We start from the raw sequence: 26,745 nt of genomic DNA, 5'->3' as shown, positions 1-26,745 counted from the left end.
GTGTCCTGTGAGGACTCAGGAATCACGGCTGATTTTCAAAGTAGCACAATCGCTCAGCTAGAGCTTTTAGAAAACGCCATGCAGTTTATTTTGAATTCATGCTCATTTAAAACACAGACAAAAACAAACCTCTTCTACCCTTACATGACCAATCCAATGAACTGTGGAAGACATAGCCAGGTCACCCGACCATACAGTACAGTAACTCTGCCTGCTGATTACCGATTAGATAAATGACACAGCAGGCCTGAAAGATGCCTGTGGGCCCTACAGTCACATAACAATCTCTATGCTAAGGACTTCCAAGGCATATAGTGTGAGTAGAACCCCCTTTTCTCCAGTGTCGTAGCACAACATGTTAGCACTCACTGTGATTTCAAAAGTACTGTTTTCATGCCTTTGTGGGCGTAATTATTACGTGCTTGACATTCTATTATGTAGCTTTCGTCGTACAGATTGAACTGACTCAATAGGTGCCAGGAACCTGTTTTTCGTACAGCACTGAGAACAATGCAGGTCAGAGAAGAGTCAGATTGTTCTAGTAGACGATCTTCAGTGATGTTGTTGGACAACGGTAAAAAAAAATAAAAAATTTAATTGCGTAGTTCTTTTTTTGGAGATGTCATATGGGAGATTATGAATAAGAATAACAGCCCCCCCAACCCCAACAGCTCAGGGCCAAACACAATAAATAATGCAGAAAGGTGCTGAGTGGACACATTTGTCTCTGGCCTGGCCGTACTTTATTGATTTTCGCATCGTCATCTGCCACATAGTTTCTGTGCCTTGGCCACAATGGGCAGTTGGACTCTGGAAAGGCCGAGTGGGCCAACTGGGGCACTGCAAAAGGGGGGTGGGGTGGGCTATTTTTTGGCGAGGGGTGCGGCGAGCAGCGCTCAGTGTGGCCTGCAGCAGCACAGGGCGAGCACACCAGCTATCAGGCTCTACGAACACTGAGGAGACGAGTAGGAATCACCAAGCAAGATGTACATGACCAGCTACCGACGGGAAGTTTGTAAGGAACAGTATGAGCGCCCTGACGTCTTTGAAGAGCCAGAAGAGCCGCAGGTTCCACCTCCGGAACATTCCAGGGGCGCAGGTCTGGCAGGCATCCCAGTCCAAGGCATGGAGAGCCTGCAGGAGCTGAATGAGCGTTTCGCCCGATGCATTGGGCGGGCACGCATGCTGGAGCAGCGCAACGCCGTCTTCCGCAAGCAGCTGGAGATGCTGCAGCACGTGGAGGAGGTGTCAGGCCTGGGGGAGGCCTGCAGCGAGCAGATCAGCCTGCACCGCCAACGCCTCCGTGAGCTGTCCTCCGAGCAAGCCAGACTGGACCGGGAGAGGCACGAGGCCGAACGCAAGCTGGAAGACTTCAGCAGCAGGTGAGCAGTAGGTGACTAGCAGGTTTACATGCTCAGTTTAGCCATGGTTATGGTTCATCTTTGTGCAGTCTGAGGCCAAACGTAGATCATGTTTGTCAAGCAGCTCCCTTCTAAAGCAAACATCCTCCATTCCTTGTGGTAATTGCAGGGCTGGAGTAGCAAACAGCCAGAACGTTCCTCTGGCGTTTCCTCCATCCATGCTGTCCAGGATAAGTGCTTGGCTCTACAGAATAATATATATAACCAGATATTACAAATATATCACAGGTTCTTGGCAAAGATTCGGCTGTGTTACTCAGAACTGCTTAAAGAACTCTGATAGGAGCAACCTATGAATACAGGGTGACTTACCACGTTTCACCACATATCCTTTCCATCTGGATTTACCCTCTGCGCCCCCCACCACCCAGGTATAGAAATGAGTGTGAATACCAACAACGCCAACGGGACACCCTTGAACACCTCAACAAGGTAAGACTGGAGGCATGTTTGAACAGATGTTGGTGTGATCGGGCTGCTGTCACGCCAATCTGTCATGGGAGCCACTCATCATGGGCAGGTGGTCACTGAATCTGAGTGCCATCGAGGCCCAGCTGTGACTGGGACCACCTGTCAGTGGGGGAAATGCAAGGCCGGACAGTCCTCGAAGCAGTCTGTCACCGGGACGGACATCAGGGCAAAGTCCTAGAGGCAGTGGTGACTAGGGGTGGCCCTCCGCAGGCCCACCTGACACCCTGACACAGACAGATGAAGGTATAGAATAGCGTACCATTGAATTCCTCGCACATGAATAGATGCACTTTCTGCAGCAGTGACAGAAAGACAGATTTGAAACCGAAATTAAGTGAACAAATCCGAGAGAGATTTGCAGGATTATCAAACAGGCTGCGGAGCAGAAGAGGAACCAACACACCTCTGGCATCACCAATCTCTCTGTTGATCCCCCCCCCCCCCCCCAGGAGGCTGACGCAGCTCTCTTGAGGAACCTTGAGTACCAGGTCCAATCCCAGTTCCTGCAGGATGACATTAACTCAACCAGAGACCGAAACAAAAAGGTAAGATGTCAGTCAGAAATACCCACTTGCTGGCCTTGCAGTTAAGCATGTATACATTTAATATACACTTTAATTGATTAACTTGACATATTACTAGTCTCCATATTACCCTGCAAGCGAGTGCAAGCAGTAGCTATATTCAGCTTGTGCCAAGGGTTTGTAAACACCCTGTAAAAAAAAACAATAGACTGAAGTGGCATTTATTTAAAGAGTTTAATCAATGATAGTGAATTGTTTTGAATGGCTCTCGATATTTCATGAGAGCCATACAAACACCATTTTTTTTTCATGTCTGTTTTCAACTAAATATAAATATAAATTTACCTTATTGCTAAATATAATTACATTACTGAGCAGTACTGGTCAGCCTGTATGTATGTAACATAACCAGCCACCAGCTTTTGGTGTGTGGGGGGGGGATGTTAACTTAGCAAGCCGGTGCTTTTCTTTCCTCTCGTGCTGGGAGGATGGTGAAGCTTGTAGGTCTCTATGGGGGCTTCGACCAGCACTGTTACTGCATTCAGATTGACTCCACATATCAAGTGTCAACCGGAAAAATGCCCATGGAACATCCCAGCATGATGGCAGAAAGACAGAGCACCGCGCGGTTATAAAATGGCCCCGGCTCGCCAGCGGCCACCGTGGAATGTTCCAGAAGCGCCTGTGCGTCGCACAGCCGACAAAAAGCTTTGAAGGGACTGTGCTGAAATGGAACTGGACGTGACCCACCATTGTGGCATTTCAAAGGCGCACAATACAGTCTCTGCGTTACAAAACCAATTTGTCAGACGGGGGGGGGGGGGGGGGGGGGGGGAGAACTCATGAACCCAGAGAGGGTATTGAAAGGAGCTAATCAGAAACAAACCGTACCAATCACTGCTTAGCGCCCCATGCAACAGAAATGGTACTAAAATGCTTAATAACATACTTAGGAGAAGCATGGAACGTTTTCTACTGGTCAACAAATTGCTTAACATAGTAGTTTTATGGGGTTTCTGCTTTATATTAATACCCATTACTTGCTCAAGTCACGAATGGCTGAACCGTTAACTACCACTGAATATAATTGCCCAACAGGGTATGAAATTGATTGCATTTTTGAACAATGCTTTAAAAGTCTGACAGCACATCACTGGCTTGTTAATAGCAGTATGTGAATCAATCAGGTAGAGATTTTATCTTTTTCATTTTATGCAAATCAATTATATCTGGAAAAACCGCAAAGAATAGACCAAATAAGAGAGCCCTTACACATGATGCCACATATTAATTGATCCAGTGGTTGATTGATCCATTTCCTTTGACCCTACAGAATCTGGCAGAGATCCAGACTTATGTGAAAATTCTAAAGCAGATCACTCTGGTGCCCCAGCAATTACACAGTGTCTCCCAGAAGCCATCTGAGGTGAGGCCTTGCCACAAACCTACACTGCATTTTGTCTGACACGATAAAGAGGGATAAAGACCCCGGAGAATTATTTCCAAAAATTAAGGAGCATTTATTGAACTGCCATGTAGGTCACTATACTTGTCAGTGGTTAAATTTACCAGCAATTATTTAACAGCAAATTCACCCTCCATTCAACTGCAAAAATGGCAGAAAGAGGTTCTTCTAACTGCACACATGGCGCTTTGGTGCGTCTATTTATTTTTCAGTGCCAGATATTATCTCAGAAACAACTGTTTGCAAGTGAACGCCACCCACAGAACCACTAACCCAGTGTTCTGGTTGTTTTTGGACTGTTAATCGCTGAGCGAGGCTATACTGTCACTGGTGCACATATGAGACCTGGGGTTGGACTCCTTTCCTCTGTGTGGTCTTTCCGGTCCTGGAGCTGGAGCGGCCATTTGGCCAGAGCTGCGTTCCCTCACTGCAGAGTCAGCTAGATGAGTACAAGACTGCCCTCTGCCAGCTGGAAGCTCAGAAGCAACGGCTGCAGGATGAGGTGCGTGGCCACGGCAACAAGAACTGAATCGCTCCCTGCTGCCCCCTATAGGCCACCTGTAATTCCAGGAAGCGCACATTCCTAATAGTGATTAGCATATATATTATACATGTACTGTCTGTGCCATTTTAATACTAATCCTTAACTTATCAATATATCTTCAGCTCACCTACTCCCAGGCTGTGGAATAGAAATTATCCAATAAAATAACCTTATCAAATTATTCTGCGGACTGTTGGTACTTTAGTTTAATGGTAGGATATGAAGTCCTTGAAATTGGTCATTGACCGTGCCAGTCTTGTTTTTTGTTTACATAATGAGCATAGTCCTCGCGGTAGTAAAACTATCGTCTTAAACGAGGCCCCCAGCGCTGCCCGGAGGAGACACTCATTTCCCTTTCAGACTTCAACACTTGAGCAGGCGGCGAGGACCACGCAGGAGAGCTACGACGAGGAGATCCGGCTGTGCGGCGAGAGGATCGAGTCGTTACGGAAGGAGATCGAGGAGGCCGAGCGTTCACTGGAGAAGTACACCAACAAGTGCCGCCAGCTGGCCATGTACCAGACGTCCCTGGAGAACAAGCTGGAGTGCTACAGGACAATCATCGAGAATGAAGGCACAAGGTGCTAGTACCTTCTATTCATGGAGCCCAGGAACATGATTTAGCTATGGAATTTCTTCATATCATTTGATTAATCTAATGTTAAATGTTATATTTAGGGATCAACTTACCTTTCGTATCAGGAAATCAATGTAAATCAGTTAGTAACTAATGGGTAACTGTGACTGTAGCCACGCAGTATGGAAGTTAACCTGTCCTGGTAGTCAGATCATTTTCTGGGACTAGCCACTAGATGGCAGTGTTTCCCTACAACTTGGGTATTAGTGAGTATACGTTTGAGACTAGTACAAAGAGGGATGAGGAAATTTTATGCAGAATTTTCTTTAGCAAATCAAAAGGTCGACTGGAAGGCCTGCTGAACACCATCAGGAGGTGAACTGTTTTCTGTGAGGTATACAAAGACACTGGTACAGTGCATGGCGCAAGAGATTGCCCATAACATCACTGTTCTCCATTGCTTGTAGGCTGAATTCAGTGATTATTGAGACCCCCATCGCCCTGCTCACCGCCGACAACCGCTACACGCCAATGACCTCAGTGACGAGCAGGGGCAGAGGTGAGGGAACAAGTATTAGTTCTGTATGTGCCCCCCCCCAAGGCTTAAAACTTTGAAAAACCTTTTGGCAATGGGTACAAGTAACTCCAGTTAAATACTTAGTCCTCAGAAAGCAGTACAAACGAAAAACATGTTTCGACAAGAAGGTGACATTGTTAACATAGTGCCATCATCCCCATCAGCTTCATTCACTCTACTGACATCTATATTCCTGCACTGATCAAGTTGATATCTTATATTTTTACCTATTTATGCAGCAGGATACAGCCAATGTGAGTGTAATTTGTCAAATTTCATCACCCCGTCACCTCCAGCCTTCAAGAAAGGGGCCGTCTGCAGATCTGCACCCGTTACTTCGTAAATAAAAGTAATTCTGAATTGCAGACTTCACTCAGGCTGTGCAGGACATCACCAATGTCAAGCCTCGCCAGAAGAACCTGGCCAAGAAGGTGCTGAGGATGCAGGAAATCAGCCCCAAGAATGTGAGGAACAGTGAAGTAGAGGAGAAGGCTGGAGTGGAGCTGGAGGATGTGGCAGAAGACGGCGAGGAACGAGTCACGGATGCGGGACAGTCGTTCACGTCCCCGCCTGTGTCCCCTGAGGATGTCCCCGATGGAACCCAGATCAGTAAGGCCATCGACACGCTGTGCAACATCATTCAGGAGCGCATGCATCAGCATGCAAGGCAGGAACCAATCGCCGACTTCTACGCCGAGGGTCGCTACGTGCTGGTCTCAGGAGAGTCCAGCTACATCCATCCAAGCTTTTGTTCCTCCTCATCATCCGGGGGACACGTGTTTGTTACCATCTGTGATGGTAGGATGTTTCCAAACTACACAGAGAAGACACTCTGCCCCATTCCTGCCCCCGTGTCCCCGACCTGCCCCGAGGATGGAGAGGAAGTTCAGGGTAGTGCCAGGTGGCAGACTGACCATGAGGACAATGGCGTGGGGAACAATGAGGAAGCGCATCTCGGAGAAAAGTACAGGGGCTCCCAGCCAAGACCAAAGCACCCTAGGAGCAAGACCCCAGATAAGAGTAGCTGCCGCAGAGGGCACGGCACCCCTGACACTTGGAACATCCCTCCATCTGTGCCGTCCATGAGCTACGAAAAGGTGGAGGTGGTGGAGTCTGTGGAGAAGATCTCCGGGGACAACAAAGTTGGAGATTACGAGGAGACGGCCACCATCGTGGAGACCATCGTGGAGAAGACCAGCAAGAAGAAGCCCATGGGCTGGTCGCCCTGAACCTTCCGACTGGCAACCGGCTTGGTTGCAGAGTCTTGCTGCTTTTGTGCGCCGTGCCTTTAACGTTTGCAAACTTGGGAGAGAGAGTTCCCACAGAAACAAACCATTAAAATAAGAACGCGCAGAACCTGAGGCATGGAACGTGAATGCAAGCCAAGTAAGAGCAGCTCTCGGGGATGTTAACTCATCGGGGTCCCTGCCTCCCCCCAAAGTAATGGCACAACTATTGACTTTGCATATATAATTTTTAATATCACTTCAATTGGCTGCCAGCTATTGCCCTGTCTAAACATATGTACGCTAATTGAATTCCTAATAAAACAATCATCCCTCAGAAAATGCCTGGTTCTTTTCTACCCAACGCTAAAGCGTAAAAATAAGCTCATCAGTATATATGTTGTATTTGTCATTTCATTTACATGTGGATTGTTTGGGAATTCTCTCTTCTATAGATTAGTTCTAACGCCTCTTTAATGTTAAACATTTTGCATTACATAATGATAAAAGACACACATAAAAACAAGAAAAATATTTTTTTTTCCACACAAAGTGATTTTCATAGGTGCTAAGATGCATTATTCATCAGTGCTGTGGAGAATTCCTGGATCTGAATGGATGTAGGCCACATTTTTGAAATCAGACGTCCACGCATGAATCGCAGACTCAGATGTTCGATCTTCTGGCTGTTGTCAGAGGATGTAGGAAAAAAACTCACAAATACCTGTTTCAAAAATACCGTCTGTGGAGATGCTGTAAAAAACTAAGACGGTGATGTTTTTTTTTCCCCGAGTCTGTATTTCATATGCTTCAAACATTGTTAGCAATGAAATACTGGTGGATCTTTCCTTTACTTCCTGCTGTAGGGGGATCTTATTTGCTCGATAGTAAGTGAAGGGATCTTTACAGGAGACAAAAAGTAGCCAGTACTGGACAGAGACAGCAGGATAGACGAGCGCAGCCAATCAGGACTCGGGTCACAGTGGTGGGTGTGACCCACAGCCGGTCTGTACCAATCGGGTGCGGAATAAACAAATACAGGCCATCTCTAAGTAAGAAGTGTAGCCAGCTCTGTATGTAGAACAACAAATGACCAGTTAAGTATTTGTGAGTCTGAAAAATGTCAACAATAAAAAAATAATTTTTAAGGTAAATAATCAATCCCCAGAGTTACTGGTCTGGTGCTTCTACCAAAAATGAAATTAGGAATCTAAATAGTTTGCTAACTAAGAATGTGATGTCAAGCCTGTTTCAATTAAAGTGCTGTAGCAAAAAAAAAAAATAACTCAGTACATTTATTATTTTATAACGTAGAAGGAAATAAATATTCTAAAATACTCTCGGAGACCACAGGCGGCAAAATTGATGACACATTCCTTTCCATTTTTTTTTATATAAACAACATTTGTCACAAAAATATAATGGAAAGAAACTGCTCTGTTTGCAAGATATTAAACTTTAAGTCGAATAACACAGAAAATCATTTACAGTCACAAACTGTACAGTGGGGACTTCATTTCAGAAGAACCAGGGTAGCTAATACATACAACATAATATAGTATATATATTCTACATATATATAAGGCAAAGTGTAAAAAAAAAAACAGAAAACAGAAGTATTTTCTCCCTTTATAACAGATCGTTTGGAAATGACACATTGTTTTAATCTGGTTACAGGAAACATTCATGGAAGGAGAGCTAATTAACACAGAAAAGAGCTCAAAGTTGCAGGTTTCAGGGGCGGGATTAGAGTGGGTGGGGTTTTGTAGAGGCGGGGCTGGATTGTGATTGGACAGGAAGAGAAGGGGCGGGGCAACATGCAAATGGTTAGTTTTTACTCAGCAGGCTTTTAAGGCTCTTCTCCACTGCCTCGTCCAGTTCTTCCTCTAGCTCCTCCTTTTTGGACATGGCCAGTTTGGACTGGTAGTCGCGGACGATCTGATCGATGTAGGGCGCGCTCTGCGTCCCATGCAGCATCAGAGTCCACTCCTTCAGGACGCCCCTTTGAGGTACCTCACCCTGGAAGCCTACCTCCAGCAGCCAGGTCCCCCGGGGGTCCTCACCCCAGGTGTGGGTAGTCATGAAGGGCCACTTGTCGAAGCCCACCTTGGTGTCGTCGTCGCGGGGCCTCCGGCTCAGCAGGATGGACTTGGTGCCCATGGGCGAGGTCATGTTGATGTTGAGGTCACCACGCCTGCTGGCGTTCACCGTCACCACGGCCTGCACGTGCTCCAGGTAGCGGACGAAGTTGTCCTTCCCCTGGCAGGCGTCGGTGTCGATGGCCAACAGGAGCTTGCTGCTGGAGTGGAACGAGCTGCAGGAGGATGGGAGAAAGAGGACCGTCACACAATCGCATCACGACGTCAGAGCCTCCGGCTCAGATCGTTTAAACAGACTCGGAAACCGCAAACAACGACAGTTTGCACGAACAGCTGCACTTATCACATAGTTTTCACTGACTCCTCTCTGTTGTGTATCTCATGTCTTGTGTTTATTTGCTGTCTTCGTTGTGCCCTGACTGTTAGTTACTGTTAGTCCCCGGCAGTAACAAGCTGCGCCAACAGAAATTTCCACCCCACCAGACTGGATGCGTTTGAGATGAAATTTTACAGGAAAATATTACAACTGGCGAGAAAAAAATAAGAAACGGAAAAAATACAAAATGAACGGGGAAAACAACAGACAGCAAGTGGGAAACTGGGATTGTTCCGACACATATGTGGAATGAGAGGTGACAGACTGATTAAGATGACCAGCGAGGAGAGGGAATTATGATATTAAGGAATGGTGTAACAGACATAGAGATCACTGAGGTTAGCACAGAAGAAGGCTTATGGAAGAAGCTGAAAGCGGGATGTTATCAAAAACAGCCTCGACGATCCCTCTGTGGGCTATAGAGGCACAGGAACAAAGACTCAGATTCTGACGTTTGATAATGTGGACGTCATCATTATATGTGAAAGGTGCGTCTTTATCAATTTGAATATGTTGTTACATTTTTGTTCTCTGCACAGACAGGCAATCTGCTTATATCCTTTATTATAAACCAGCAAGACGGAAGGAAAAGGCCAACTAACTTTCTACCCCATGGTCGATTCATCATTTGACTCTTTCTGAGGCCTGTCAGGACAGGGAAATCCCACACCGTAAGTGTAAAGTAAAGCCAGAGTACAGGCAGAGTAAAATCAGCTGCCAATCATTTGGGACCTGAGACAGTCCACATTTTTGCTCACTTCCAGCACACAGCCAATCTACAACGCTGACTACCTGGAATATAGGAGTGTCGGAAGGTGGGAGGGATGCAAAAATGTGGTCCGAGGACTGTAATGGGACACACTGCTGTAAGGGATGCAGGCCAGTTTGTGGTTCTTTGGGTATTAAATGTGCTGCCGAATTTTCCCTGCAGCTGCCAGAATAAACGCCGGTAAAGTCGTCTTTAATGAGTGAGCCGGCGATGTGCAGCATTACCATCCGATACATACGGTGGCAAAAGCTGCTTGCTGGGTAGAAATAATTACAAGACCCTGAAATATGAGACTGGGTGCCTGGCGCTAGTCCTTTAGCAGTAAGAACAGGACAATTTCATGCCAATTTCTTATATCTAACGCAATTTTTTCTTCAAAAGCAATGTAATTCTTATCGGTGTCTCTGGCTCCGTCAAGGCAGACTCACGAGTGTTTTGTGATCACAGGAGAATTCCATTTGAATAGCTAAAACTGACGTTTTTATTGCCATAATTTGTTTTAATGTTTTTCCTACTTGGGAAGTCTTATATTTGGCCTTGAAGGCGGAACAATTTGTGACCCGGAAAAAATGCATGTAAAAAAAAAAAGGCAAAATGGAATGTTCGGGTGCAGCAAAAGGGGAGGGGATTTTACGAATGCATCTAATTAGCGGGTATCGCGGAAACCCCCGTGAGCAGTTTGGCCAGGTCCGTGACGTCAGGCCCGTCGGCAGTGACAGCGCCCGTCTCTCCATCCTGCCACAACATAATGTGGCGTCAGACATGCGACCGAGCTGCAGAATTAACGAGACGAATCGCAAGTACCATCCCTGTCCGCCATTTTTGTGGAAAATGTCACGGGATCGCCGTGTACCCGGGCTGTCAGAGAGACGGGCACATCTGATGATTCCGGCATCAAGAAACCAGCAGGGGTGGGGTGGGGGGGGGGGGGGGGGGGAGCGGTCTGCGGTGCACAGAAATTCAATTCTCCTCACACAGATGGCGTCTCAACCGGCAGCTTCAGAGATATGGCCTTGGCGTTCCTTGAAAGTAATTAAGGCACTCGGTCATAAACCAGCCCAGTAATTGATCTTCGGTGAATAGGGCTGTTCGTGGTGGGCGGATGGGGGGGGGGGGGGGGATGTGGGTGGATGTGATAATGATTAAAAAAAAATACAAACACCTACTGAGACCATAAATCATCCGAGGTAATACTGGGGAGTTCTGACCCAGAGCTGGGGACAAAGAGGAGCTACCTCACGCGGACTGATGGCTTTTTTTAGCGAGCGAGGTCGTCTGCCTATGTGATGAGCATCCCCCCACCCACATCCCCTCCCTCCAGCACGTGGGCTGTAATTACGGCCCCACTGCAGAAGGATGTGACCTATATTGCAACATCACTGTAAATGGCCATGAAAGCCAGGGAGGCATTCCCTGCTGCTGGCATCTACAGCCGTCTGTGTAAGTGAGAAAAGTGCTGCATTATATAATTTACGTGTCTATACACACGAATATACACAGCTACACACACGCGCGCACAGACCTACCCATTTTCAGGGCTGCAACAGTGGGATCTATCTGATGATGCCTGGTTAAGCTGTGGGCATGAGACTGACGGGGAACAGGCATGAAACTCCACCAGGCAGCCTGCCCTCTACAGGCAGAGGATGGAACCGTGTTTCTCAAGAGCAACACAGACACCGTTGGCGCCTGGGAACTCAGACGTCAGGGTCGCATTAAAGGTTGCATGCACGTGTCGCTTCTGTACTCCACTATGATGCCGTGCGGCGTGACGACGTTGACGAGCACTAATACCGAGCTCCCGAACAGTGTGACTGGAGAGCTGATTTGCCCTGTTCCACAGACATGAGGTGGGAGGCTGCCACCTGAGGGTTAGGGTTAGGCTCTGTGTCTGCGGCGATGGCTTCACTCTTCCGCAGTGCAATCTTTGGCAGATCCATTTGCATTGCGACGCTGCAGATGAAAGTGCAGCTATTTCATGTGAATGCGACCCAAAGAATCGGCCGGGACTGTGAAGCGGATATGTGAGCTGGGTAAGTCAAAAGCAATTATCCTGAAAATGAGAATCTCCACATCTCCTGCCTGCCGCGATGCCCAGGGGTGCCTCGGGAGAAAAACAAGCCTGTTTCCTGTCTTTTTCTTTTGATATCTTAGCTATTTTGGGGGGAGAAAACACCCCCAGGACCACCTTGCAGTACGCAGAGTTAGACCTGAGTGGCGCCCAGCACGTATGGCCTTCTTAGGATTTGGTGGTGGGCCCCTCTCAGAGTTCCTAGCTAATTCCCATTGTTCCCTGCAGATTTTCTGGCACCCCCTGCATCATTCCCGCACCGCTCGCAGTTATGTAAGTGGGCACAGGGAACGGCGCACGGTCAGTGGGGGTTTTCACGCCACCGAGCTCACTCCTTCTCTGCCACTCGCTCGGTCTAATTGACATTGTTGCTATGGTACAGCACAGCCAGAAGCATAAGGAGGGCACTAATTATAGCCAAACCGAACAGCTACACACTGGCTTCGCAGACCAAGCGTGACTCCAGCAAGTCGAGGTTACATCCAGGCTGTCAAAGCCAGATTCTCCCTGAGCAGAACAGGTTGTCCCTGAACTGAATTATTATAACCTTTGCTGCAGGGTGCTGGCAAATCTAACACAATCCAGAAATATATATGTTACATTATAGTGGCCTGTTATACCAGTAAATCTTGGAATTGGTTTTATAGAAGCGTTTATAGTAAATCAATTTTGTGTAGACTCTCTATACAAACCATACATGAATCACAATGCAGCTTGTATTGTACAGTAATATGGAAATAATGAACATAAAAATACATTTGTGAGGCGGCCGTGATTTTGGGTCTCCACCAGGGGGCGCTCCCTCTTACTTACTGTGTCTCCTGCACAGATCCGGCTACACAGTGAAAGCGCTCTGGCACTGTCCTCCACTCCTGGGCCATCTTGACCATACCGCCTGCATCCAGCACGCCGTAGCCAAAGAGGTGGTTGAACTCCAGGCCCACGCCGTTGCGACGCCACTGGTGCACTTCGTCGTGCAGCTGGTTCCGCTTGGAAGTGAGCACCGTCAAGTGCTGCAGGTCCCTCCACGTCAGAGCAGGGCTGCATGGGCCAAAGACCGGGAGTCAGGCGCCTGGAGGAGCCTATCTGCCCGGTGCGCTGCAGCTTCCTGCCTAACAGATCCCCGATCGGCTTGCCCACCCCGAGTCCCGGTGCCGTCCAAACAAATTTGTCAAATAACCAAATGTTTACAAAATGCTCTGCCTGCTGCCTCCAAGTTCCCATCAGTAAACTGGCACAATCAGTTTGATATTTTGCAACAGCACTGCAATAAATCTGGAGGACACACTTATTTATGTCCTGTGCGGCTTTGTACTGTCATGTAGCACGAGAGCATAAACAGCCACATCAAGGGATGATTGAACAGATTAAACTATAGGAATGGAGATCTAGAAGGACACACGGCAGTTCGGATAATGAGCCTAAGACCAATTTCACCATAAACCCGGCAGGTTAAACGGTGACTGGAAATCAGTTACTAAAGGCTAAACTGTACTCGCTGCCTGGCCCAACCACGACTAACTCAGCCCATCTATTCGACTCGAACTAAATTAAGCCTTCACTAAGAAGTCAGAATGCGGCGATGCATCAGGCATTTCAACAGTTAAACTGTGAGCGATGGAATTGTCTGTGGGAGGGGGGAGGAGGAATCGATATCGCCACAACGGGGAGAAGCCTTGAGAAAAACCAGACGAGGGGCATCTATAACACAAATAAATAGGGTTTGGGGGAATTGAAGCACCTGCCTCGTGTCAAGCAGGTAAATAATGGCGACTCTTCCCTCAGATCACCTGCAAATGATGCTATTGGGTCTCAGCCCCATCTCTCCGATGGTCCTTCTGGAAAAATCCACAGCTCCAGGTCTGTCGATCCGCCGGCTCAACCCGTCGGTGAAAGGAAGCCGGCGGACCGCTGTTTACTTTGTGTCGATCTTTCCCCTCCGACCCCTCCCGGCCCTAACATAATTATTCCTCACTAACCAAACAGTGGGTACTTCACAGAGCATACACCCCCCTCCCCCCCCCCCCAACATCCTCTCACAACGACACACGGCGCGGGGCGGGAGAACTGAGCTGAAAAAAAAAGCCGATGGAGCCAGCCGTGCAGTGAAGGCCGGGGGACTTTGCCACCTGTGATGCCTCTGACCCCGTTTCTCAGAGTCTTCATCATACAGTAACACGTGACTCTTCCTCGTTGGCGAGGATTCCATTCTTACATGAATCGTATCAGCGAAAGATGCTCTTTTAAAGGTCACAAAGGCGCAATCTAATCGTCACACAGCCCGCTGGGGAAAAAAAAAAACAAACGCTAACGATGCATAATCATTTGCATCGTTACTAAACCTCAACACGAACTAAAATTTCACGACTGCACTGAGGTTTCTTGGCTATCCACGCAATTCCCCTTCTGCTTCTTATTAAATTACCTTTTTTTCCCCGGCATAAATAAACCAACCAGCAAAGAGGGTACGTCTGCAGCTGTTCTGTTTTCAGATCGCGGTCCAAGAATCACATCGGTGGTGACAATACGCTTTTTCGTGTGTGTAAATCCGGAACCCGTTCGTCGAGACTAACGATCGTGTCACACATGTGGTAACAAGATAGCGGGCAAATGCAGAGCACAATCTGCTCACTGATGGAACGCACAGTCACTTTCAATATCCTCTCCACTCTAATCGTTCTGCCAGTTTTTAAATAACGATGCAAATCCCTCCTTCCACACCCCCACATTTAAATCATAGCAACAAAACCTATTTCACCTGCATAACATATTAAAAACACAATGAACTGTCCAGCATGAAAGCCTAACATTATAATATGTCAGCCTCTATTCTGGGTCATATTTTATAATATTATATATCATTATTATTAACATTATTATTATGATGATTATTAGGTGTTGTCAATTTGATGTTAACTTCTGCTGACCGTATCAACCATATTCCCAAAGGCATATGCTATAGAATTATGTATCATATATAATTATACATTGTATATTTATGTGTGCTAAAATAGTGAACCCGAAAACAAACATGTATATACAATTGAGATTTAGCGCAATCCTTCTCCAGAAAAGAGCCTTTCATAAATGAGAATGTTATGCATGTTCACATTTCTTTGAGGATCTTGCGGTTAAGGCTATAATTAGCAAGGGTATTGAGAATTAGCATAACATGTAGATGTTGCCATTAGCGCACTAAATCTGGGGGTGGCAATGCTTCCACTGTCGGTCCACCTCCCCGCCACCCGTTCCACCCCCTCTTCATGTGCTAGAAGATCTTTGGAGAATCCCTGTTTCCACACCTGAGCTCCTCATCACCAGATAACTACATGGCCAAAACTATGGGGACACCCATTTTAATTAGATTAAGTGACTAGATAAGCCACACCCATTCCTGAGACAGCTGTATAACTACAGTCATGTGATCTCCTTCAAGAAGCATTGCAGGATGCATGGCTTTATAGGAGAGGTTAGCAATCTTCCACTTGGTACCATCGTCGGAAGCAATCTTTCCAACAAGCCAGGTCGACACATTTCAGGCCCGCAAAGAGCCGCTCTAGCCAACTGCAAGTGAAGAGACTGTGAAGGTCACAACGTCTGGAAGCAAGTTCAGCTACGCAAGCTTACAGACAGAGAGCTGGTAACCCAACGTCAATAGCCAACCTGAATGGCAGCAAACCCCACCAGCAACATTCCGGAATGCTTTCCCAGAGGAGTAGAAGCTACTTCAACAGTAATGGGCCCAAAAACTCCACATCAAAAGCCTTGTTTCAGAATGAGATGTTGGACAAACTGGTATCACCTAATTCTGAACTTAAACCATGATGCCCCTCCCCCCACAAGACCTATTAAAAACAAGTCAGCATATAAGGGTGCAAGGCACATATTCCTGATGTGTACATACTTGGCCTCCAGAGCCAGGGCGAAGACGCCGGCAGCTTCAGGAGCCGCGGCTGAGGTCCCCGAGTGACGGAGCGTGCAGTTCCCGTAGAGATCCGTCGTGGCCTGCAAGAGAGACACCGAGGGTCTCGCCAACCATCAAAGGGAAAAACACAAGGCGAGCAGAGAGCCGAAGCCTGCAAGAAACCTAAAACAGCCTACCTGTTTATTTAACTTTTATAAAATCTCACCCTCGCCATTGGAGGGAAATTAAAGGGTGGCCAACCGATTATTCTGTCTGCTCATGTGCTGGCCCTCCTGAAAATTGCCTCCTTTATGTTGAGCAAGCTAGACGTGACCTCCATTGAGAGCCACCACCGGCAAGGAGCCTGCAGTTCCAGTCATTTCAGGGGAGCGATGGGTAAATGTGAAACATTTGGAAAAACACGGCAATCGTCAAAGTGAAAAGGGAAAAAAGTCTGTCTGGTGATACTGGCAGTGTAGTTGGTGAGTAATTTCATCCAGGGAAAAATTCAGCAGAACACTACAGGCTGCACCTGGCCATTTGTCCAGCACGTTAAGGCTGGACATGAAGCAGATCCAAGTCTTTGTTGATCTATTCATTGCAATTACTGTCATTTAGGGTGACCTAGAAACCAACCGATCCCCAGTGTTTACTGTGTCTTAAAAAAACACTGCACACTTAAAAGAAAAACTCCAGGTTTTTCCTCTTTGTACTACCGATAAAAATCGTTGGAACTCCAGCAAGCCAAAATCACGTCTTATTTTATTACAAAATAAGTGAATGCAATGACAAGCACAAACGAATGGAATATAATTGTAAAGTTAGTAATCGTTAATTATGCTACGAGTAGCTAACTGCCATGTTTCTTCCATTAAATCTTTTTCAAAAGTTTTCAGCAAACAAGCATGTTCTGTCCCGAACTTGTGGACAGCACGGATCTGTCTGTCATGGTGCACCTCTCGCCCCAGGAACAGTCATGACATCTTAGGATACAACCCAAAAATCAGCACTTGACTTATTCCTAAACATCTGTGCTGCTGTTTGCAAACATCATTTGCTAAGCCGTTCACCATTTCCTCTAGAGGAAAAAAAATACAATCTGAACAAGCTGTAGATAATCTAGTAGTAGGTCTTCAGAACTATTAGGTGCCCTACAAGGCCATTAAACTTAAGCTGGACCCAAAAATATCCTTCGGTCTTGTGATTCTTAGAAGTACTTGAAGAATATTGTGTTTCATTTATAAAAGCCGGTATTTTATTTTACGCAGCCTGCTTTCGGGTTACGGGAGGGAAGAGCGTGGGACAAAATATACTCTGCATTCTCTGAGACATTCAAGGAACGCTGGCAGGATGCAGGGACAATTAGCGGCACATCTTTCAAGCAGCCCGTTTCCGGGAGAAACAGGAAGATTTCAGCTGAGTAGTTCCAATGCGTGTTCACGTATGTGTGTGTCTCATGCAATGACGTCCAGATCACCCATTAAAATGGGGAATTTCATCGTATCCTACCATTTATTTGGATTACGCTTAAGTATTTGTATTGTACAGCAGTTACATCCGTGTCTATCTATGGGGCGGAGTGTAGCGCAGTAGTTTAGGACACTGTACTTCAGTTGAAATCCAGTGGTCGGCACAATGATTTCACCGCTGGGTCCTTGAGCAAGGTCTGTAACCCCCAACTCCTCCAGGGGCTGGTTAACCCTTTGTTCTCAATCATACATCGCTTTGAAAGCATCCGCAAAAAAAAAAAAAGTAAATATGTTTATTTAGCAGAAGCTTTTGACAAAAGCGACGTACAAGTGAAAAAAACTCAGAGCAGGGTCAGCCAGCTGATGCCCTTGCAGAAGAGTTAAGGGCCTCGATCAAGCACCCAGCAGTGATGTGATTAGTCTGCCCGCCCCAGGATTTGAACTCCCAAACAATCACCATCAGGCAGACAGAGAGCTCCAATAGGCAGTCGGGGGAATTCAATAGTGGAGCTCGCATGAAATCTGTGAAATACATGCTGTTATTTCAGAGTCCCTCCCGAAACTCCATCAGATCTAAAACACGACCAGGGATGACAGAAAGGAGTTACTTTTCTCCAGTCAATGCTGCAATCAGAGCAAAAAATATGGAGCTCGAAAGGAAACTGGGGCTGCAGTTCCGATTTACATTTCTCCAAAGCATTCTCGCTCATGCAACAATGGAGCTCTGTGCTCGTCTTCTTGGCTAAAACATCACTTGAATAACAGATAACTGTAAGTAAAATAAAACTCTTGAAAAAACTGACTTCATAAGTACTGCTTCTGACGTGGAAAAAGAAAATCAGGTTGATTGAGAGAACGTAGATAGTAATGTGTGCAGGTGTATTACCCAGAGGTGAATAGTTTAGGTACAGAAAGCAAAAATCCAGACCAGGATTTTGTTTCAACCAACCAGTTGAGAATAAAGAGTCACAGTGACGGAGTACTCAAATGGTTGGTTGAAGCAAAATCTTGGTATGGATTTTTAATTTATGGACCGGAACACTCTGCCTCTGTCTTTGCTGTAGACTGCTCAGTAGTTCAAAAAAGCTCTGAAATTTCACAGGCCAGACAGGAAGCGTGTCATCGCCTGCACTCACCACTCCCGCCTCTGGGTTCCTCTTCCTGCCGTTGCTGAATGTGGATGCTAGAGTAGAGGAGCAGCTTTCGTCGTAGAGAGCCGTGCGCCCGTCGTTGATGGCCGAGTTGATGGAGATGGTCCACATGCTGGAGGCGTAGCCATCACAGTTGCAGTCGTCATAGCTACCGCCGTCACCAGACGCCCAGACGAAGATGCTGCCCTTTCCCCCGCGGCCCTGGTGAAGCGTCCATGTCAAGACAATGGTCACAGATAGTTGGACTTATGAAAGCCAGGTACCTGCAGCTCTCCCAGTAATGATCACTGTCTCTGTCTGAAACATCTCCGTTTAATCTTGGCCAAACATTTTTAAGTACCAGTCAAAAGTCTGCAGAAAACCCAAAGGACACCTGGAGGTTATGTAAGTACTGCATTATACTGCTGGTTCTAGCTTGTATGTCGCTCTGGGCCAGGGGTGTCAAACTCCAGTCCTGGAGGTCCGGAGCCCTATGCATTTTTGGGTTTCCCCTCATTTAACACACCTGATTCAGGTCCTTGTGCTAATTACCGCACGGCTCTTGAGCAGAATCATTTGTGGTGGAACAGGGAAAGAACTAAGCTACACAGGGCTCCGGCCCCCCGGTACTGGAGTTTGACACCCCTGCTCTAGGCAAACCCCTCCTTTCAGCGCCCCCCCAAACAAAAATAGTGTTTATCTTATTAGATGTAAAATACTGCTCTTGGCTGTGCAGTATTTGGTATGGATAACTTCATCGCCTTGAGGCCTTTTACAATAAGGTGAGTAGCATTAAAAGCAGGTGTGTCCAAACTTTTGACAGGTACAGTACATTCAGAGCCGGTTAAAAACATTACACATCATTTTCAATGACTTTGGCCAATATAAACAACATTATATTATATTCTGCCCACACTGTGTCATGTGACCATGAGATTAAAAAAAATAACTAGGAATTTTCACATTTATCTATTTTGTCCTATTTTGCAGAATGCAAGACTCCTAAAGCTAATCAACATTTGTTATTGATATTTTGAACCTGTGGAAACACAGGAAAAATGGCTCATTCATTTAAGACGTTTTTCCGGATCATGGCTGAAATCTAAGCAGAGTCGTTTGCCCATGGAGACCGGACGTCTTTCATTTAGAGGGACCAGTTTTCCTGGCATCGTCTTGCTCTGGGCAAGGAGGCCTGGATGGTTGCAAAAATGCAGCTCTGTTAACCTAACAGACGCCTGGGAGTCTCTGGGCTACGAGTCGCCGTGGTAGTTTTGCTCCTCGAACAAGCAGCTATGTCCCTCAGATGATAACTGGGGATTCGCCGGCACAGGACAGTAGGATTATGAATCTTGAGTCCTGTCATCTGCTCCCTAGTTGGCAGGGATGTTTGCGAAAACCTTGGGGTGATACAGAAGTGGTGCTGAGAGAGAGTGACCGGGGCTATAAGCCAAAAAAAGCAACTGAGTGATTCGATGTGATAAAATCACATCAGCATATTTTTTCCACGACATACTGAATACCTTTCTTTGGCTATATTCTCCTCAATAGGGATGTTGTTCCCCTTTCATTCAAACAATAATGAATAAGATAATATGTTGCAAGCAAGAGCTACCACATCTACCTATATTAGCACAATGCATCAGTAAAGGAAATCTCAAACAAAGGTGCCTTTTTTCAACACCCCTGGCAAGAGGGAGCCGGACGTGGCCTTGGTTCATTCTTCAGCAGCAATCTTGCCAAGGCCGAATCTCAGCTGTGCTTTGAACCACTTTCAACCCCCCCCCCCCCCCCCCCATCCATAAGCTGACGATAAGCTCCTAACCCACAATAATGCTTTTTTTCTTCAATCTCCTTTCCCTTGTACCTGAGGGCTCTTCGCTCCCTAACCATGTCTATTCATCTGACAGGCGGACAAAGCTGTTGGTCAGTTTTCAAAGAGAAATTGGCGTTGAGGCTATAACTGACAATTAAGGGTAATTTCATTCCTGCGACCCATGCATTAATTACTTTAATAATACACCATGCTGGGCATTTTTCAGTGGGGTGTAATTATGCAAAATTAATTGACTAGCCTCCCAAAATTCACATTTTTTAATACCTGTGCATTTTTATGGGTTATGATCTTTTTTTTTATTATTTAAATTAATCCTTGTCTTGTAAGCAGCACCCCAGAGTAAAGCCCATGACAAAAATCCTAAAAGGCGAGGCAGTACAATATCTTTCTGTTTCTGCGAGTCTGTTTCTTCCTGTGTGGTACACTCCCCCGGAACTTATTTAACGAAATAATGTATGGATTAAACGAGACGACATGGTCACTGCGAATAAGAACTGAAAGCCAATTACAGGCCAATTACGAGCCAGTATAGGTTACAGCAGGTGTTTGTCTCTCTGACACTGATGTAATAGGCCAAAGAAGAAAGAAAAAAAACTGTAAACCAAATTATTATAAATGAAACAACCTTGAGTGAAAGGGAAACCAAATTATGCATAGAAGAAGAATTCAACTCAGATTCGATTTTAGTAAACATGCCTTAGAAATGAGGTTTGACTGGTAAGATACACTTCTTTGCCAGTCATCCGCTTAATGGCAGGTGGAAGGTGAAAACAGCGACATCACACGGTCCCGTCGATACCTTGTTGACGCCATCTGCCATGGCCTGGAGGGTCAGCTCGCGGGGGCCGTCCACAGTCTTGCCGTCGTCGGTGGGGCCCCAGCTGGCGCTGTAGATGTCAATAACCTGAGGCATGTGGCTAATGGATGATGCCTCAATGATGTCAGTCATGAACGGCTGGTCCAGCATCCGGATGCCTGATCAAGAGGAGAGGATGAGAGGGCTTATTATCAAAGAGAGAGACATGAAAACCCGGATCTAGTATCAAGACTACGGGTCCAGGATTAGATCGATGAAATGTTGGGTTTCCTTTCAATAAGACCGCAGACCAGCAAGTGGTTCCATCACTGCTTCCAAAAGAGTTGATTGAGGGTGTATGGTACCAGTCAAAGGTCTGGGAACACCTACTGAAAAACATTTGTTTTTCAACAAGGTAAGTACCCTAAGTGCACCTCGAGGTCATGTAAGTACTGCATTACAGTGTCTTGTGAACAACAGATGATGTGGTTCCCACTCTCTCTTGATCTAAACCCTGGCTGGACCAAAGAGTCAGAGCAAAGTAGCACACTTGTGGCCGGAAGTTTGGTAAATTCCTTTAGGACTGTTGAAAAATCTTTCCTGGTGGCAGCTTGAAAAAATGCCAAAAATCTGCAACGCTGTCAATGAAGCAAAAGGCGGCTCTTTTGAAGAGTCTAAAGTTTAAGAAAATTTCAAGATGCCATTTGCAAAATGAGCATTACGTCATTGCCTCAAGGCCTTCTACTATTTTCGATAACGGCTAAAATAGAGACAGATGCATTAAAAGCAGGTGTGTCCAGACTTTTGACTGGTACTGTAACTAAAACCAGTTAAAAGTCCAAGCATAGCCTTAGCTCAGCTTCTAGGTTACAGCGAGAGAGTTCCAGGAAATATAGGAAATATATATATTTATTGATCCCTGTGGGGAAATTCTCTTTACACCTCCCCCAACTTACTCTCTGCATATGACAGCAAGCTGGCAAGGGAAGGGAAGCCACCTGCGGAGGCATCCTGGGATTAAGGGCCATGCTGAAGGACCCTCAGAAAGGTTAAGGTAAGCCTTGAACCAGCAACCTTTGGATGGCAGGTACAGAAGGCTGACTCACCGAGCCACACACCACGCTCCAAGGTTTCAGCTAAATCCCTGGGCAGCATTCGCAGGCAACAGCTGAGGCCTCTTTGGACAGTTGCCAATCCAAGACTCAGACACTTTAAATGCCCATAATAAGCAAAGCCTCTGGTGCTAATGGTTCTCACCCACCTTGTATACTGCTTTAGTGTGTATTAGTGCTATGCCCCTTTTCCAAGGAAACCCTAGAGGAAAGTGCCGCAGAGAGTACTGCAGAAATTGAGCCGTCGCTTCCTTTTTTTATCATAATTGCAGAATCTGGGGCCAAAGCCAGCAGGCGTAATAACTGCGGTATTGTCTCCTGCGCTGTTGAGGTAGTGCTCTAACACCTGGGTGTACCACTGCCTGCGTTATTTACTTATAACAAATAAAAGGCGGTGTGTGTGCAGTGGAAGTAACCACGCTGAGGGAGCGGGGCTGCGGAACTGCAGGCCGGATTGCGGTATCCGCATGAGCCAAGCATACCTGCGACCTTGGAGTTGTAAGCCACGCCCACGCCACAGATGTTGTTGTTGGCTGCTGCGGAGACCTCACCAGCACACCTGGTTCCATGGCTGCAAGTCAAGTCACAGATGGAAAACGCCGAAATGTCAGAACAGAAGATGCAACAACCCTTCTGCATGCATGCAATGAGTGTGTTGATGCGGGCGCAGGCCCGGACCTCATCCCTCAGTCTACCAGGTGCTTCGTCGGCCTGGCACTTAGCGCCTCTATCGATCTGCCATCTTGCCAAAATATCCGAGTCGCCCGTTTGCCAGCCGTGATATTGCGGAGGCCAGCAATCGACGCAGGCCCCTCAGAGCTGTGGCGCCGACTTGGGCCAAGAATAGAGAAATGGCCAGGAGCTGCGGCTGTAACTTCCCCTGCAGTTCGGATTTAATTACGCAGAGGGTGATGGATTTATCTGCAGATGCAGATAGCTAACATGCTAAAACGAAAGCACGACGGAGAGGGCCGAATCAGCCCTGACCACGGACGGTATGCTATTTATAAACAATCAGCTAATTAGCTCATTCCACACACACACACACACACACACACACACTCCTGCACACAGACCCACTATTAATCAGCCTCAAGTCGCTCTCCTGGGGGCTCTGAACGCACAAAGGTATGGGTCACGAGACAGCGAGAGGGGGAATGCGAAGCCTCGTCCCTGGGCTGCCCTTGAGTCCTGTTCCTTCTTCTACCACATGCTAACTTGATCGTGTTTCAGGTGCCAGAAGGTCGCAAACTGCGCAGCATGGCAGAGGGAGCGTTCTCAGGTTCTGCTGTAGCACAAAACAACTGGCAGTCGACTCCCGCCATGACGTGGTCGTCTCGTGCCAGTCTTCATGGCAATGGTGAAGCTTACACGACTACCACTAGCCAAGAACACGAGATGCAGCAACCAATCATAATAGGGTTTTAACAGGGGAGGGGGGGATCAGTCCACTTCAAAAAGAGGTAGCACGGTCCTTGATTGCGTCCTTACTTAATCATGCGTCAATTTCAAAGTGATCCACCTTGTTTGTTTACCACTAACCAGGACCCCAGCCTCACCCCCATTCCAGAGGCTGCTGGATGTACCAGTTCAGACGCTAAGAGCCCTGAGGCAGATCTTGACAGCGCTACGTGGACAGAAAGGCAAACACGGGGCTCTAAGCAGCTCCCCCCTAGGCTTTGTCACGAATGCTACGCTACACTAGATGCCAGACAGCATGGATATGTAAGGTGGTCTGGCGCAGGACAGATATCGCTGACCTTTTTTTGCGTACCTTCTAACGACCTGCCAACAGTCACACGACCTTGTCTGCAGGTTTACCTGTTAAACCAGTCATCCGTGTAGCGGGGGTAAGGGTAGGGGTCGTTGCTGCTAAAGTCATAACTGGCCTCGGCATTCTGAAAGGAGAAGGGCCGGAAGAAGAGAGTTACGGGACAAAATCTGCAACAAATAAAACATAAAAATAACAATGGAAACAAGTCTTCAAAGAAAGCTCCGCCGAAACAGGCGAAGCGGCAGACCAACAAACCGAGGAGTCCAAGTAAGGTGCGACTCGGTGGCCGAGAGCAAATTCATCTCCCCCAACTGGGCCCAGGTCTGACTCGTGCCTCGTAAATGAGGCGGTAACTGCCGGAGGATTTAGCATAGTGGCCGAGACGTCCATTTTTTAAGGTTTGTCATTTCAGTCAGCCCTGGAATTGAAATCGGACAAATGCCTGTCAGCCGAGCCATCGATTAGCTGAAGCGTAACAAGGCAGTGGCTCGCAGAGAAATCAGGCTTGGCGTGCACCCCCGACTCCTTATGCAATTCGCCCGTAATCTCTGTTGATAGCCTCAGCCTGTTGCAGTATATGATGTGCGCAGTCGGCTTGCTGCAGTGACCCCTACTGGGCGACATATACATAGCATGTTTTGTGTCACTCAGCATCTGCTTTGATGTCTTTGGTACCTTTGTGGTTGTGCACATTCATTCTGACTCCATCAGCCCAAACAGACCACAGGTGCAGAAAACACAATAGTTAACGTGAGTGACTAACGTGTGCATGTTTTATTGCTACCAGCTAACATTTGAATCAGCCATCTTACTGCCCTTCTGACGCTTTCTGGAATATGTGCACAAAAGCATCAGTGTAACAATGTGCTGAAGTTAGTTCACACCCCCCCCCATGGATCGGTGTCCTATAGAAAACCAAATGAGGTGATGAGTCCGTTTGGCTCTTGCAGAAACCATTACTTAAGAGACGGGGGCTTTGTTTTCAGGAAAAGGCCTTCAGGAGAAAGTGATTACAGAAAATATAAGCTGAACGGCAGTCCTTTGAATGTTCATGCCAAAACTCGCTGTATTTTGAACCCAGAGAGTAAATTCCAACCTGGAATTTGCGCTAAGATCCTGTTTGGAATTGATCCTGTTTACGGATTCATGCAGAACTGGAATTTACACTAAGATCCTCTTTGGAATTGACCCTGTTTACGGATTCATGCATAAATCAAGCTCCTCTCAGTTCTATTTGCCTGGCAAATAGGTCCCACAGATCAGGTGTTTGAGGACTGTGGTTCTGTCCTCGCTGGTGTCTGGTTCATTTCACGATATCCTGGAAATACCCCAGATAAGGTGGGGGGAGACGCATTGCTGGCAGGCTCACTAAAAATACCAGGCACTGTCCAGAGGGACAACAGAGCCACAGAGCCTCTCAGAAGCACCAGGTATGGGTACAGGAGGCGCTATACAAAGAGGGTCTGTGGACCGCAGGGATGCAGCCACTTCACAGCAACGTCGCGGGCAAATCTGACATTTTGAAAAGGAGAACATCTAAGGGAATGTTGAGCGGGCTGAGGTGTTCGTCTGGAAAATTGCCTGCAAGCTTTTCTCCGTGTCCGACCTGCCATCCGAACCTCAGACAAAGACACCCCCTGCCCCCCCCCCCCCAACCACACATCTAATTATTTTATTAACTAAAAAATACAAAAACCAAAGAGTATGTTACTGGAGCGCAGTGAGCAAGTGGACATCAGAACAGGAACAATGAATAGCAATTACCAAACTCAGCTACGGATTTTAATGGTGAACCATACCAAGAATATAAGGAATTATGAATTATGAAAATAAGTTCAATTAATTGACTGAATTACCCCTACACTCTGTGTAATGTATGAGTAAATTATGAGTCTGACGCTGTGTAATATTCTCTTTTAAAAACATACTTGCCTCTATGCTGCATGCTGTTTGCTAAGTTTAATGGGCCCCAAGTCACAAAATCCTTTCATGTCATTCTGAACAAATTCAGACATTCCACAAAAAAAGCCTTCGTCCAGATGTTTTGGGTCCTACTTTTTAGTCAACTTCTCACATCAGGTCATCAGGTTTACCTCAGGAAGAGATGTATTATTTATTGGGGGGGGATGCTGTTCTCCAGCATCGCATTATATTTTCATGAGTCTGCATAAGACACGAGCCCCGTGGTGAAGTGACGTCGGTGGGTTGCCACGGTAACATGATGGAGAACGCGACTCCTGTTTCCTCCCCCAGTATAAAGACACTGTTTCAGAGGCATGTGGTAGCAGGTTGTGCTGCCTTGCCAGCATTCGCCATGATACACAGCCCCTGGCCGGCATCCATCGGCCTCCTGCCCCCTCCCCACTGACTCAAGCAAAATCAGTAATTGAATGTACCTCCCCCCGACAAAATAACCGCTAATCAATTAATAACTGAGGGACATTTCTGCGGACGCTTCTTCTTTTCTCGTGCGTCTTCTCATCTGATTTTCCCTAATTCTCACAGAGAACAGCTCTTGGGTGATGCCTTTAAGTGTGTCTCGTAAATGCTTGGTGACTGTTTAGTCTGAAGCAACCCCGGACACACAGATATATGTATACAGCACG

The 26,745-nt window shown here is 46.8% G+C and overlaps 2 protein-coding genes across 2 annotated transcripts in view; one reads left to right on the top strand and one right to left on the bottom strand.

Moving 5' to 3' along the window:
* The first annotated feature begins 945 nt into the window (after window positions 1–945).
* On the top strand, window positions 946–6,996 carry LOC125738855 (filensin). The gene is made up of 8 exons (XM_049008314.1): window positions 946–1,382; window positions 1,793–1,853; window positions 2,342–2,437; window positions 3,750–3,842; window positions 4,273–4,383; window positions 4,786–5,006; window positions 5,470–5,561; window positions 5,946–6,996. The coding sequence occupies exons 1-8, from the start codon at window positions 985–987 to the stop codon at window positions 6,806–6,808; spliced, it is 1,935 nt and encodes a 644-aa protein (XP_048864271.1). The 5' UTR covers window positions 946–984; the 3' UTR covers window positions 6,809–6,996.
* Window positions 6,997–7,034: 38 nt separating this feature from the next.
* The window catches only part of pcsk2 (proprotein convertase subtilisin/kexin type 2), a 31,380-nt gene continuing 11,669 nt past the window's right edge, over window positions 7,035–26,745 (bottom strand). The window contains exons 6-12 of the mRNA XM_049008305.1: window positions 24,187–24,263; window positions 22,848–22,936; window positions 21,257–21,432; window positions 18,630–18,845; window positions 16,025–16,125; window positions 12,934–13,161; window positions 7,035–9,119 (exon numbers count right to left, since the gene is read on the bottom strand). Of these exons, the coding sequence (XP_048864262.1) occupies window positions 8,633–9,119; window positions 12,934–13,161; window positions 16,025–16,125; window positions 18,630–18,845; window positions 21,257–21,432; window positions 22,848–22,936; window positions 24,187–24,263 (1,374 nt within the window). The 3' untranslated portion in view covers window positions 7,035–8,632. The remainder of the gene's footprint in view (window positions 9,120–12,933; window positions 13,162–16,024; window positions 16,126–18,629; window positions 18,846–21,256; window positions 21,433–22,847; window positions 22,937–24,186; window positions 24,264–26,745) is intronic.

Source organism: Brienomyrus brachyistius, chromosome 3 (assembly GCF_023856365.1).
Source record: "Brienomyrus brachyistius isolate T26 chromosome 3, BBRACH_0.4, whole genome shotgun sequence".
NCBI lineage: Eukaryota > Metazoa > Chordata > Actinopteri > Osteoglossiformes > Mormyridae > Brienomyrus > Brienomyrus brachyistius.
This window is presented reverse-complemented; position numbering and strand designations above follow the sequence as displayed.